Genomic DNA, 15,233 nt, shown 5'->3' on the forward strand with positions numbered 1-15,233 from the left:
CTCCTCTGCCACAGACCGTTTTCTTCTCTGCTCCCCTTTTCTCTCGGGCACCATCCCTCTTTTCCTCTGGACTTCTTTTATCTCAGGCACCACCACTTTTATTCTCTGGGCTTTATTCTTGGGCACCAAATATTTTTTTCTAGTGCTTCCTGCGCTTCTTCATTCTCAGGCACCAACCCTTTTTTCCTCTGCCCTTCTTTTTGCTCAGGCACCAACCCTTTTATTCCCTGCACTTCTTTTTTCTCAGACACCATCCCCTTTGTTCTGTCCACTTAGAATAGAATAGAATAAACCAGGTTGGAAGAGACCTTCAAGATCATCACATCCAACCCATCATCCAACACCATCTAATCAACTAAGCCATGGCACCAAGCAACCTATCAAGTCTCTTCCTAAACACCCCCAATGACGGCAACTCCACCACCTCCCCAGGCAGCACATTCCAATGGGCAATCACTCTCTCCATGAAGAACTTCTTCCTAATATCCAGTCTAAGGCTCCCCTGTGCAGCTTGAGACTGTGTCTTCTTGTTCTGGTGCTGGTTACCTGAGAGAAGAGACCAACCTCCTCCTGTTTACAACCTCCCTTCAGGTAGTTGTAGAGAGCAATAAGGTCTCCCCTGAGTCTCCTCTTCTCCAGGCTAAGCAAAATCAGAACTCCCAGCCTCTCCTCATAGGACCTGTACTCCAAAACCCTCCCCAGCTTTGCTGTCCTTCTCTGGACACCTTCCAGCAAGTCAACATTCTTCCTAAACTGAGGGGCCCAGGACTGGACACAGTACTCAAGGTGTGGCCTAACCAGTGCAGTGAACATGTGCACAATGACCTCCCTGCTCCTGCTGGCCACACTGTTCCTGATGCAGGCCAGGATGCCATTGGCCTTCTTGGACACCTAGGTGCACTGCTGGCTTATGTTCAGCCTACTATCAACCAGTACCACCAAGGATGCTTTCTGTCTGGCTGCTCTCCAGCCACGCTGACCCCAGCCTGTAGCACTGCATGGGGTTGTTTTGGCCAAAGAGCAGCACCTGGCACTTAGAGGGCCTCAGCCTCCAACCAGATGGAGGGGAGAGACAAATTAGTTTGTTGGACTCTACAGAACCAATGGCCTGGCAAGTTGAAGCCATGAGAGGATAAAGCTTTAGTAGATACAGGTGCCCAGAGTGCTCTGACACCATCAAACCACAAGGGGTGGAACCCATCTGTGTTTCTGGTGTGACAGGGGGATCCCCACACCTGGATGTGTTGGAAGCTGAGTACTGGGATGCAAGCCACAGTTTGCTTTCACTTGGAGGCATAGAAGGAGTCACTGGACTCAAACTGCCCCAGAGCTAGAAACACAGCCCCAGCATTTGCAGCATTTGGACGGGGCATGGACTGATCCAGACTGTGCTGGAGCAGAGTGGAGCTGCAGAGCACCTGCAGTGAGCAGCCCTCTGGGTACTGCAAAGCAACCTCCTGTGGAGTGAGAATGGACAGAGCCTGAGGTGTGCTGCTGATCGCTGCTGGGCATGGTGCAGGTGGCACAGAATGAGGGCTTGGGAATATCAAAGGTTAAGCTGGAAATTTGCTGCCATTACTCCATCCTGCCTCATGCCACCTTCACAGGGACAGCGCTGGCTGGAGCAAAGGACTACAGGGTCTGAAGTTCAGATGGCAACATGAGAGGCTTCCTGTTCTGGTTGCTGTTGTTGGGTTCTGGCTCTCAGGTGCTGGCTCTTTGCTGAGCGGGAGGGCTGCAGGAATTGAACTCCTGGCTGCTGCAGCTCACTGCTGTGCTTCTTTCTGCAAACAGCCTCAGGTCAGTGTGCATTATGGGATCTCTTTTGGATTCAACTCTTTTGTTCTTATCTCAAGTCCTTATCTCAAGCCAGAGGGGTTTTTGGTTCCTGTGTGTGTTATTTTTCCCTCACTTCTGTTTTGGGGGGAACAGGCAGCTTAATCTCTTCTCAGCTCTTCAACTTGTTCCAGCCCCAGAGTGGAAAGCCAACAGAAGCTTTCTGAGTTCTTCCAAAGATCTCCATGAGCTTCCCCCTACACCCTCCAAAGATCCCAAGATGGTCCTAGGACCATCCAAATCCAAAACATCTAAGGTCACCTGAAAGCCCCTGGAGAATGCCTCTGAGCTGCCTTTCAAGACTCCTCTGAGAGCCTCATTGTCCCCTCCCTGAACTGAGCACACAGCTCCACCCCATCCCTTAGGAGCAAATGGCCCCAAAATTCAGTCATTGAGGCAGGGATATCTGAAATAAAAGCAAACAGACAGGATTTGGGTAACTTTTGGGTTTATTGAGACAATTGGTCAATGGACAGAGGATTTCTTACCTCAGGGAGACACAAAGCATTGGGGAAGAACCAGACAGACCCTGGCAAAGCCCTGCCCAGCTCCACTGGGAGCTCCAGCTGTGCAGTCTCAGCACTGTAATTGTTCTCATTAGCAATAATTGGTGTTCAGAAGGGCAGGAGGTGTTTGTTGCTGCTGGTGTCCCCAGTCCCTGAGAACTGCAAAGTAAAAAGGGATGATTTTGGTGCTGGAAAGACCCTCTCAGAAGGATCATGATTACCCCACAGATTCTAGGTGGATTTATGCCGCCCCTCCAGTACAGGCTGCTCTCAGTTGTGGGTGCAGCGGTGATGATTGAGGGATCGATTCTCGCTGAAGCTCTTACCGCAATCAGCACAAGTGAAAGGCTTGTCACCGGTGTGGGTGCGGTGGTGGCGAATGAGAGTGCTCCTCTGTCTGAAGCTCTTCCCACAGTTAGCACAGCTGAAAGACTTCTCACCGGTGTGTGTGCGGTGGTGGCGAATGAGATTGCCCCTACGGCTGAAGGCCTGACCGCACGCAGCACAGCTGAACGACTTCTCGCCAGTGTGCACACCATGGTGCGCCGTGAGAGCTCGCTTCTGGGTGAAGCTCTTGCCGCAGTCAGCACAGCTGTACGGCTTCTCACCATTATGGATGAGTTGGTGCTGGATGTATCGAGTACTCGTGGTGAAGCTCTTGCCACACTCAGCACAGGGGAACAGGTGCTCTCCAGTGTGGATGCGGCGATGGATGGTGAGAGTGTAGCTGTGTTTGAAGCTCTTGCCGCAGCCCCTGCAGGTAAAGGCCTTCTCACTGGTGTGGGTGAGGTGGTGTCGCCTAAGAGTAGAGATGTGCCTGAATCGCTTGCCACAGCTGTCACATGAGAAGGGCTTCTCTCCAGTGTGAGTGAGGCAGTGCTGGGTGAGATTGCCGCGCTGGGTGAAGCTCTGACCGCAGTCTACACAGATGAAAAGTTTCTCTCCAGTGTGGGTGAGGCAGTGCCGGATGAGATGGCCGCGCCGGGTGAAGCTCCGGCCGCAGTCAGCACAGGTGAACGGTTTCTCTCCAGTGTGGGTGCGGCGGTGCTGGAGGAGATGAGAGTTCCAGCGGAACCTCTTGCCACAGTCACCACAAATGAAGGGACAAGTGCCAGGTTGTGGGCAGTGGTGCTTCACTAGCTCTGACCTACCTGGGAAGCTCTGCCCACACTCAGAGCACTGATTCAGCTCTTTGGGTGACACTGAGGGACCTGCTCTGGCTTCATCCTCCTCCATACATTCCTCCCCCTCATCCTGCTCACCTTCATCATCATTATCCTCCTCTTCATAGTTGTCATTCTCAGCATTATCCTCCATCTTCTCCTCTTTTTCCTCCCCATCCTCCTCTACCTTGGGACTGCACATTGGCTTCTCCAACTTGATCTCTGAGTGCTGCTTCTCCTCCCAGCTCTTGTCTGGGTCCTTCTGTGAGGCCATGCTGTGGCAGGAAGGGGTCACAGCTCTGCAATATGGAAGATGGAAGCACCTGAGCCCAGGACCTCAAACCCTCAGATCCTGACTGGGTCATGACACTCCCTGATTCCCAACACCCAGCTGGAGGAGAGAATGCAGAGGGGACCTCAAACCTTCAGTTTCTGCCACAGTGTGGGCACAGACCTCTAATACCTGTGCTGAGACCCCAGGTTCCTGTGATCAGTGCCCTGAGGTACCCTGGGACTTACACATGGTCTTGTCCTACTCTGCTCCAGCCTGGTGGCATTGGCAGGGTGGTTCCTGGCCCAGGCCCTGTCCTTTGATCTCCCCTGGCTCAGACAATGGAGGCAGCAGCACTGACCAAGGAAGAACAAACCACCTCCAACCTTCTCCCACCACCCTCCAGATCCCAACCCCCAAACATCACCTCCTGCTCACAACACACTCCCAGCAGCCTGGAGCATTCCTCAACTCCCACAACACCTGATGGGCCTCAGAGCTCCTGGAGAGGTGAAATATGCTGCACAGGAGGAGGTGGAGGCTGGGAGCTGCCCTTGGGGCTGGGGTCCTGCTGTTAACCCACTCTGGGTTTCTTACCTCTTGGGCTGCTCCAAGGGGCAGGACTGCAAATTCTGCTCTTCCACAGCACACAGGGGCAGGGATGATTGAGAGACCACTCAGCCCCTGACAGAGAGAAGCAAAGGGCTCAGGGGAGAGCACTGACCTGCAAGGGATGGTTCAGCACTGCCCAGGACCAGGCAGCACAGCTCAGCCTTGCTGGGGGCAGCTCCCAAGCCCAGCAGCACAGCTGCAGCACACAGCCAGGGCTGATCAAGATGGGAGACCTCAACAAGGTTGAGTCCGGATGTGAGGAGGAGGTTCTTCACCATGAGAGTGGTGAAGCCCTGAAATGGGTTCTCCAGGGAGGTGGTTGAGGCCCCATTCCTGGAGGTGTTTAAGCCCAGGCTGAATGAGGCTCTGGCCAGGCTGATCTAGTGTGGGGTGTCCTTGCCCATGGCAGGGGGGTTGGAACTAGATGATCCTTGTGGTCCCTTCCAACCCTGACTGATACTATGATACTATGAGACTAAGTGCAGGCTCAGCTCCCAAGCCCAGCACACAGCTGCAGGCCAGCACCACAACACAGCTGCCTCCACACAGCCTCTCCCAGCCCTTGCCTAAAGCTTCCTCCCACTGCCTGCCCAGACCTCTGCTGCCTGCACCTGCCTTTGCCAGCAGATCTTGCTCTGGCCACAGCTCTCCTCCCAGGTCCTGCCCCCACCCCACACACTCTGTGCTCACCTTTGACCTGCACACACCTCTCTGCTGCCCACTCCCCAACAGAAGATCACAGCAGCCCTCAGGACACACAAAAAGGGAGCTTCATGCTTTCAGGAGGTGCAGCAAAGGGGGAAGGGACTTGGGCAGCTTCTTGCTAAACCTCTTCAGTCCTCAGCCAGGCAGGGTTTGGGGCTTTGAGCTTCTGGGGTCAGCTGCTGCCAGCACCATTGGAGGTAGGAGCCAGGCAGAGCCACACAGCTGCTGAACTAAGCCCTCCCACCCCCTGCAGCCTTCACCCTCCATCTCTCCATCCAGTGCTCCAGCTCCACTCACTTGCTGCCCTCTCAGAGTCCCCAGGGCCCCACCAAGTCTCCAGGGGCTGATCTACACAGCCAGTAGGGCCCAACAGAAGCTTCTGGATGAGAGCATGGAGGAGAATCTCTGTGGTGGGTAGAAGGCACTGGGATGTCTTACACCAGAGAGTAGAGACCTCCAGAAGGGACAGCAGAGTCCAGAGGGACACCACAAAGTGTCATCTAGCTTAGTTCATTCCCACAAGGCCTGCACCCACTCTCTACAAAGGAACAGCACAGGATCTCCAACCTCCTTTGCCCTTCCTCTCTGCTCCCAGCAACAGCTTCTGGCATCTCTCTCTGCAGAGGAGCTTTGAGGCCTTGGCAATGCTGCCAACTGCAGCCTGCAGCGGCCTGGCTCACCTGGGAGCTGCCTACCAGAATCTGTAACTGCAGCTCTTGGGTATGGGGGAGGAGGGACAGAGAGGCATGGGGGAGGGGGAAGGCATTTGGGGCCTGGGGTTCTGGCCTGCTTTGGTGCAGCTCTGGAGGAAGCTTTGGCCTAGGGAGGTTTGTTGGCTCCCGTGGCCCAGGCACACTATGGATTGTTGTGGATTGGATGCTTTGCACTGTAGGATGCAGCTCTGAACAGCACAGCCATGGAAACTGCCCAATTCTATCCAACCCTCTGGCCACAGCTTGGCATCAACTCCTTTCACAAGGCTCAAAGAGAGCCTCTCTGCCTCCTGAAACCTAAGGCAATACCCTGCAGAACAAGTTGGAGGAGCTCAAGGGGACAAGCTGCAGAGGGGGCCCAGGGCAACCTCCTGAGCTTCAACAAGAGCAAGGGCAGGGTCCTGCCCCTGGCCTGGCACAATCCTCACAATCAGGACAGGCTGGGGGAGGAGGGGATAGGAAGCAGCCCTGCAGAAAACCACTGGGGGGTGCTGCTGGACAAGAAGCTGGACAGGAACAGACAGGGGGAGCCTGCAGCCCACAAGGCCAAGGGCAGCCTGGGCTGCACCAAAAGCAGCAGGGCCACAGATGGACAGAGGCCATCCTGGCACTTGGCTCTGCTCTGCTGAGACTTCACCTGCAGCACTGCAGCCAGCTCTGGAGCCCTCAACACAGGAAGGACATGGACCTGATGGAGAGGGCCCAGAGGAGGGACACAAAAGTGATCAGGGGCTTGGAGCAGCTCTGCTACCAGGACAGGCTGAGGGAGCTGGGGGTGTTCAGCCTGCAAAGGAGAAGAGAAGGCTCTGGGGAGACCTAAGAGTGACCTTCTGGTACCTGAAGGGGGCTCAAGAAGGCTGCAGAGGGACTCTTTGCAAAGCCTGCAGGGACAGCACCAGAGGCAATGGCTTCAAACTAGAGCAGAGCAGATTGAGATTGGAGGTGAGGAACAAGTTCTGCACCAGGAGCATGCTGGAACACTGCAACAGGTTGCCCAGGGAGGGGCTTGAGGTCCCAGCCCTGCAGAGGCTCAAGGTGAGGCTGGACAGGGCTCTGGGCAACCTGAGCTAGTGCAGGATGTCCCTGCTGACTGCAGTGGGGCTTGGACTGCAGCACCTTTGCAGCTCCCTCCCAACCCAAACCACTCTAGGATTCTAGGAGTCTAAGGGCAGCCTCCAGGGAGAGCAGGAAAAAGATGAGGCAGAGGAGGACAAGGAAGAGGACAAGGAGGAGAAGAACCAAAATCCCTTCCAAACTCCTCCAAACCTCTGCCAAATTCCTGGAAAGCTCTTCCAGCTCTGCAGAGTTCATTCTGAAGAGAGCTGAGGGAGTTGCTAGGCTCAGGGATGTCTTGCACACTCTGCACAAATGCTCCAGAAGCTTTCCAAGTGCCCTCAAAACCAGCAGCACAGCTCTGCTGCCACACAATGCCAGGCTGCAAGGGACCCCAAGGCTCAGCTGCTCCAACCTTGCCAGCTGACACTGCACTGGAAAGGAGCTGGCCCAGCCCCCTGCCAAGCTGAGCCTTCCAACTCTGCCCTGCAGGGCAATCCACCACTGCCCTGGGGAGATGATTCCAATGGCTGACTGGCAGGGAAAAGCTTTTGCCTCTGCAGGGCACTGTGCCACTTCAGCTCAACTCTTGCAGCAGCTCTTTGAGATCTGCCTTTGGAGCATCACAAACTCTGAAGCACTGCAGTGCAAAGCAGCTCAGCTTCAACTTCCAACTGCCTGAACTCTCACATTTTAAATTCAAGACAGGGGCCAGGCTCACACCCAGCCCCCAAGCTCAAGAACCAGCAACTAAGGTCAGAGTCAGCTCCCAAGCACAAGAATCCAGATCAGAAATGCAGAGCCAGCCCCCAGGCTCAGAGCCAGCTCCTAAGTTCACATCCAGGCCCCAAGCTCAAGAACCAGCAGCTAAGATCAGAACACTTCCCAAGCTCAGAGCCAGCCCCTGAGCTCAAGAACCAGCAATTAAGGTCAGAACACTTCCCAAGCTGAGAGCCACCTCCAGAGCTCACACCCAGGCCCCAAGCTCACAAGCCAGCAAATAAGGTCAGAACCACATTTCAAGCTCAAGAGCCAGCCCCCAAGCTCAAGAGCCAGCCACTAAGGTCCAGAACCTAGATCAAAAGTGCAGACTCCGCTCCCATGCCAGCAACTAAGCTCAGAATCACTTCCCAAGCTCAAGAACCAGCCCCTGACCTCACAGACAGGCCCTGAGATCAAGAACCAGACCCCAAGCCCAGAGTGAGCAACTAAGCTCAAAACCCCTTTCCAAGCTCACACCCAGACCCCAAGCTCAAGAGCCAGAAAATAAAATCAGAACCACTTCCCAAGCTCAAGAACCAGCAGCTAAGCTCAGAGCCAGCCCCCAAGCTCAGAGCCAGCCCCCAAGCTCAGAGCCACTTCCTAAGCTCAAGAACCAGCACCCAAGCTTCAGAACCTAGATCAAAAGTGCAGACTCAGCTCCCAAGCTCAGAACCAGCAACTAAGATCACAACCACTTCCCAAGCTCACACCCAGCCCCCAAGCTCAAGAAACAGCTCCCAAGCTTCCAAGCCAGCACCTAAGGTCAAAACCCTTTCCAAGCTTAGGAATCAGCCCCCAGGCTCCAGTACCAGCAACAAAGGTCAGAACCAAGCTCCAGAGCCAGCCCCCACAAGCTCAAGAGCCAGCCAGTAAGGTCAGAACTACTTTCCAAGCTCAGAGACAGCCCCTAAGCTCATAACCAACCCCCAAGCTCAAGAACCAGCCCCTGACCTCAGAGACAGGCCCTGAGGTCAAGAACCACACCCCAAGCCCAGAGCCAGCAACTAAGCTCAAAACCCCTTTCCAAGCTCACATCCAGACCCCAAGCTCAAGAGCCAGAAAATAAAATCAGAACCACTTCCAAAGCTCAAGAACCAGCCCCTGAGCTCAGAGCCAACAACTAAGGTCAGAATACTTCCCAAGCTCACAGCCAGCCTCTAAGCTCCAGAACCAGCCCCCCAGCTCCAGAACCAGCCCCCAAGCAACTTAAACCAAAAGTGCAGACTCAGCTCCCAAGATCAGAGCCAGCCCCCAAGCTCAGAACCACTTTCCAAGCTCAAGAAGCAGCAACTAAGATCAGAACAATTCCCAAGCTCACAGCCAGCCCCCAAGTTCAAAAGCCAGCCCCTATGCTCCAGAACCAGCAAAAAAGGCCACAACCAAGCTCCAGAGCCAGCAACCAAGGTCAGAGCCATTTACAAGCTCAGGAACCAGGCCCTGAGGTCAGGAACCACACCCCAAGTCCAGAGCCAGCAACTAAGGTCAGAACCCTTTCCAAGCTTGACAACCAGACCCCAAGCTCAGCACCAGCCCCTCAGCTTGAGAACCAACAATTAAGGTCAGAAACCCTTCCCAAGTACAAAGCCAGCTCCCAAGCTCAGCACCAGCAACTAAGGTCACAACCACTTCCCAAGCTCCAGAACCAATCTCCAAGCTCAATGGCAGCCCCAGAGATTAAAAACCATCCCCTGAGCCCAGAGCCAGCCCCCAAGCCCAAGAAGCAGCCCTGAGCTCAGGGAACAAGCTCCTGAGCTCAGACCCAGACCCCAAGCTCTCGAACCAGCAAGCAAAGTTAGAACTACTTCCCAAGCTCAAGAACCAACCCCCAAGCCCAGAGCCTGACCCCTGAACCCAAAACCAGCAAGTAAGGTCAGAACCAATTTCCTTAGCTCAAGAACCACTTCCCAAGCCCAGAACCAGCCTTCAAGCCCAGCACCAGCCTGCAACCTCAAGAGCCAGCAACTAAGGTCAGAACCACTTCCCAGCTCAAGAGCCAGCCCCCAAGCTCAAGAGCCAGCAACTAAGGTCAGAACAACTTCTCAAGATCAAGAACCAGCCCACCAGCCCCCAAGCTCACACTCAAATCGAACATGCAGACTCAGCTCCAGGACTTAGAGCCACCAACTAAGCTCAGATCCACTTCCCAAGCTTGACAGCCAGCCCCTGAGCTCAGGGCCAGCCCCCAAGCTTGAGAACCAGCACCTAAGGTCAGAACTACTTCCCAAGCTCAGAACTAGCCCCTGAGCTCTAGAGCCAGCCACTAAGGTCAGAAGCACTTCCCAAGCTCAAGAACCAGCCCCCGAGCCCAGAGCCAGTCCCCAAGCCCAAGAAGCAGCCCTGAGCTTAGGGAACAATCTCCTGAGCTCAGACCCAGACCCCAAGCCCAGAACTACTTCCCAATCTCAGAGCCAGCCCCTGAGCTCTAAAACCAACAACCAAGGTCAGAACTACTTCCCAAGCTCAAGAACCAACCCCCAAGCCCAGAACCACTTCCTGAGCTCAGATGCAGTCCCCAAGCCCAGCGCCTGACCCCCAAGCTCAAGAGCCAGCAACTAAGGTCAGAACCAACCCCCAAGTTCAGAACCAATTTCCTTAGCTCAAGAACCACTTCCCAAGCCCAGAGCCAGCCCTCAAGTCCAGAACCAGCCTGTGAGCTCAAGAGCCAGCAACTAAGGTCAGAACCACTTCCCAGCTTGAGAACCAGCCCCTGAGCCAAGAGCCTGATCCCTGAGCTCAAGAAACAGCCCCCAAGCTCAGAGCCAGCTCCTAAGCTCTAGAACCAGCAACTAAGGTCAGAACAACTTCTCCAGATCAAGAACCAGCCCACCAGCCCCCAAGCTCACACTCAAATCTAACATGCAGACTCAGCTCCTGGGCTCAGAGCCAGCAGCTAAGGTCAGATCCACTTCCCAAGCTCAGGAACCAGTACCCAAGATCAGACCCAGACCACAAGCCCAGAAGCACTTCCCAAGCCCAGCGCCAGTACCCCTAGCTCAAGAACCAGCAACTAAGGTCAGAAACCCCAAACTCACGCTCCAATCAAAAGTGCAGACTCAGCTCCCAGGCTCACAGCCAGCAACTAAGGTCAGAACCACTTCCCAAGCTCAAGAACCAGCTCCCATGCTCAGAAGCTGCCCCCTAGCTCAACAATAAGCCACCAAGCTCAGACCCAGCCCCCGAGCCCGAGAGCCTGCCACTAAGGCCAGAACCACTTCCCAAGGTCACAGCCAGTCCCTGTGTGCAAACACCAGCCCCCAGCTCAGTGCCAGCAACTAAGGTCAGAACCACATCCCAAGCCCAGAGCCAGCCCCCGAGCCCAGAGCTCAAGAACAACATCCCGAGCCCAGCCCCAGGCCCTGAGCTTGAGAACCAGCAACTAAGGTCAGAAGTCATTCCCAAGCTCAGAGCCTGCCCCCAAGCTCAAAAAGCAGCACCTGAGCCCAGAACCACTTCCCTAGCCCAGAGCCAGCCCCCAAGCCCAAGAACCAGCAACTAAGGTCAGAACCACTTCTCGAGCTTAACAACCAGACCCCGAGCTCACACTCAAATAAAAAGTGCAGACTCAGCTCCCAGGCTCAGACTCAGCTCCCAAGCTCAGGAATCATCAGCCAACAACACACCCAGCCCCCAGGCTCAGACCCACACCCAAGCTCAAGACCCAGCTCCCAAACTCTTGGGGGCACCAGAGCTGCACACAGCACTCCAGCAGTACCAAAGTTCAGAACAGGTCCTCAAGGTCAGGCCCAGATCAAAAGTGCAGACCCAGATCCCAAGCTCAGATGCAGCTCCCAAGCTAAGGACCAGCAAACAAGCTCACCCCCAGCCCCCAGGCTCAGAGCCAGTTTCACAACTTTGCTTATTTCAAGTTCCCTTCATTGCACTTCTGCTAAGTGTCTGAACTCAAGCAGCCAGAGAATGCTTTGGGCTGGAAGGGACCCCAAAGAGCAGACAGCTCCAACCCCCTGCCATGCCCACAGACACCTTCCACCACACCAGCCTGCTCAAGCCCTCATCCAACCTCACCCTCAGCACCTCCACGGAGGGGGCAGCCAGCACCTCCCTGCCCAACCTGCTCCAGGCTCTCACCACCCCCACTCCAAACTATTGCCTCCCAAGCTCCACTCCAAATCTGCCCTCCTCAACCTTCAATCCAGTCCCCCTCAGCCCATCACTCCCAGCCCCTCACCAAAGTCCCTCCCCAGCTCTCCTGCAGCCCCCAGCAGCTACCACAAGGCTGCTCCAACCTCTCCCCACAGCCTTCTCCTCTCCAGCCTCAGACACAACTCTTATAGCTGACCCTCACAGGGGAGCTGCCAAAGTCCTCCCACCACCCCCAGGGCCTCCTGCACACCCCCTCCAACAGCTCAACCTCCTGCCCCTCTTGGGGGCACCACAGCTGCACACAGCACTCCAGCTGGCAGCACACAATGCTGCCAGCACAAAAACCATTGCAGCAAAAGCCTCAACCTGTGCTCAGCTGCCAAAACCAAAGGGACCTCAACTTGGCCACAAGAGAAAGGACCAAACTCAGCCAAGACACTGATCCAACACCCAAGGCTGCACAAAACAACCATCAGCAAAAGCTCCTCCTGCCCTGAGCCTTTCTGTGCTCAGGAGGCCTGCAGAGAAACTGAGAATCACTCTGCAACCCCCCAGGGAATCTTTGTGCCTCAAGAGCTTGCAGAGCACAGAGGCCTTGGATGCCACCACCCCCAGCACAGCCAAACCGCCCCACAGCTGACACCAGCCCCAGGCGCTCCCAAGCTCAGGCTCAGCACAGCACCCACGCCTGACACCCCCACGGCACCCAGCACACAGCCTGCCCACAGCTCCCCCCCGCGCCTGGCCCTCAGCCCAGCCGCTGCCCTTCAGCACAGCAGCCGCCCGGCACCTGCCAGCACAAAGCCTCCAAACCCCCAGGGCTCCCCCACACACCCCCACAGCAGCCTCTGCTGCAAGCCACACCCCACGCTCACCACCACCTCTCCTGCACACAGCAGCCCCCACAGCGCCGCTGCCACCTCAGCTCTGCTGCCAGCCCAGCCCCCAGCACAGGGACACAGGGACACAGGGCCAGGGACAGCCCCTGCAGCCCACCAATGGCTCCGCCTGCAACACAGCAGCAGCCAAAGGGGGCCTGCAGCTGCCCCCACCAGGGGGAGGCAGCAGCACAAGGAGCCCCACAGACCCCCACCTCAACCCCACCCGCGGCCCCGCAACCGCACAGACCCCTCCCAGAACAGCACAGACTACGTTCACCGACCCTGCACAACTCTGCCCTACCCCACAGCCCCCCCCCCGACCACCCCAAACACCGCAGATCCCCACAGCCGCACAGAGGTCCCCACAATCACAGCGACACCCCCCCAAACCGCAAGGACCCAAGCGCCAAGCTTGCAGAGCTCCCCCAGACCTCACAGACCCACCCCCACCCCGTACCCCACCGATCTCCCCCGTATCCCACGTCCCCCCCCCCCACATATCTGCAGAAGCCCCCCAAACAAAGCCCACCGATTCCCCCTAGATCCCTGCAGAAGCTCCCCCCACGCCCCAGCCCCACCGACCCCTGCCCCACAAACCCCTCCCCAACCCAAGCGACCCTCCCGACCCCTCGCAGACCCCCAGAGAGCATTCCTTGATCCCCACCCCACCACCCCCAACTCAGCCCCACAGACTCCCTCACCCCACCTGGACCCCGGGAAAAGTGCGAAGCAGAGATGAAGAAGGAGAAGGAGGAAGAGCTCAGCGCACAGGGAGCCGCCGGCCCCGGCAGGCTGCTGGCGAGCAGAGAGCGCTGCGAGGGAGACCCCGGTCCGGCCCCTCCGCCTGCTGCGGCCACGTGGGACGGGGAACGGAAGCCCCGCCCACGGCCGGGCAGCCGCAGCCAATGAGAGGCGGCGGGAGCGCGGCAGCTCCTCCCCCTGGGCGCTGCCGAGGCACAGCCAGGAGCTGCCACTGCCGGCCGCGGCCGCCATTGTTGCTGCCCCGTGGGGAGCGGCAGCGGGGCCGGAGCGCGGGAGTAGTGCCGGAGGTGCTGGCGGGCGAGCGGCAGCTGCCGGCTGGTGAGCTGCGGCGGGGCGGGAGGGGCTGAGGGGGCCGGGGAGCGCTGAGGGCGGCGGCAGCGCAGCGGGGAAGGCTCTGGCTGCGTGGGGCTGCACTCTCACATTTTCGACTCAAGGCAGGGGCCAGGCTCACACCCAGCTCAGTAGCTCACACCCAGCTCAGTAGCTCACACCCAGCTCCTACGCTCAGAGCAGCTTCCCACGCTCAGAGACGGCAACTAAGGTGAGAACAACAGCTGAAGCTCAGACCCAGCCCCCAAGCTCAGAGTGAGAAACTCAGATGATAAGCACTTCCCAAGCTCAGAGCCAGTCCCCAAGCTCAAGAACCCATATCAGAAGTGCAGAACCAGATCCAAAGCTCAGATGCAGCTCCCAAGCGCAAGCAGCAGTTCAAAAGTGCAGACCCAGCCCTCAGGCTCAGACCCAGATCAAAATCCAGACCCAGAACCCAACCTCTCACATTTTAAGTTCAAGGCAGGTGAAAAGCTCACACTCAGCTCCTATGCTCACCACCTGCTCCCATGCTCAGAACAGCTTCCCGAGCTCACAGCCAGCCCCCAAGCTCGAGAACGAGACCAAAAGTGAGACCCAGCTCCCAAGCTCACACTCAGCCAAGCTGAGCCAGCCCCCAAGATCAAAAACCAGCAACAAAGGTCAGAATCACCTCCCAAGCTCAAGGACCACCTCTTGAGCCCAGAGCCTGCCCCTAAGATCCAGAACCAAGATCACAAGTGCAGACCCAGCTCCTAAGCTCAGAGCCAGCTCCCAAGCCCAAGAACCAGCTGCAAGCTCAGATCCAGTCCCCAAGCTCAAGAACCAGCAGCTAAGGTCAAGAGCAGATCCCAAGCTCAAATTCAAGGATTCAGAGAATCCTTGGAAAAAAAAACCACCTCCTAGCAGGGGGAGTCAGCAGCACAAGGAACCCCACCGAGCCCCCACCCCAACCCCACCCGCGGCCCTGCAACCGCACAGACCCCTCCCAGAACAGCACAGACGACGCTGACCGACCGTGCACACCTCTGCCCTACCCCACAGCCCCCCCACCACGACCACCCCCAACACCGCAGACCCCCACAGCCGCACAGAGGTCCCCACAATCACAGCGCCCCCCCCCCAAACCGCACGGACCCCAAGCGCCAAGCTTGCAGAGCTCCCCCGGACCTCACAGACCCACCCCCACCCCGTACCCCACCGATCTCCCCCGGATCCCACGGACCCCCAACCACATATCCCCAGAAGCCCCCAACCAAACCCCACCGATTCCCCCTAGATCCCCGCAGAGGCTTCCCCCCGCCCCAGCCCCACCGACCCGTACCCCACAAACCCCTCCCCAACCCAAGCGACCCTCCCGACCCCTCGCAGCCCCACAGAGAGCATTCCCTGATCCCCACCCCACGACCCCCAACTCAGCCCCAGAGACTCCCTCACCACACCTGGACCCCGGGACAAGGGGGAAGCAGAGCAGCAGAAGGAGGAGGAGGAAGAGCTCAGCGCACAGGGAGCCGCCGGCCCCGGCAGGCTGCTGGCGAGCAGAGAGCGCTGCGAGGGAG

The 15,233-nt window shown here is 57.2% G+C and overlaps 2 protein-coding genes across 2 annotated transcripts in view; one reads left to right on the forward strand and one right to left on the reverse strand.

Annotated features, from left to right (window-relative positions):
• LOC137457418 (zinc finger protein 208-like) overlaps positions 1 to 15,233 on the forward strand; it is a gene marked incomplete at its 5' end in the record, with an annotated part of 316,357 nt that overhangs the window by 33,110 nt on the left and 268,014 nt on the right.
• LOC137457414 (oocyte zinc finger protein XlCOF6-like) lies at positions 2,313 to 4,028 on the reverse strand. The gene is made up of 2 exons (XM_068169310.1): positions 4,025 to 4,028; positions 2,313 to 3,493 (listed from the first exon to the last, which is right to left on the reverse strand). Exons 1-2 carry the CDS (start codon positions 4,026 to 4,028, stop codon positions 2,613 to 2,615), a joined length of 885 nt encoding a protein of 294 aa, XP_068025411.1. The 3' UTR covers positions 2,313 to 2,612.

This window comes from Melanerpes formicivorus, unplaced genomic scaffold (assembly GCF_026170545.1).
Source record: "Melanerpes formicivorus ecotype bairdi unplaced genomic scaffold, bMelFor1.0.p_v2 SCAF_178, whole genome shotgun sequence".
Lineage (NCBI taxonomy): Eukaryota > Metazoa > Chordata > Aves > Piciformes > Picidae > Melanerpes > Melanerpes formicivorus.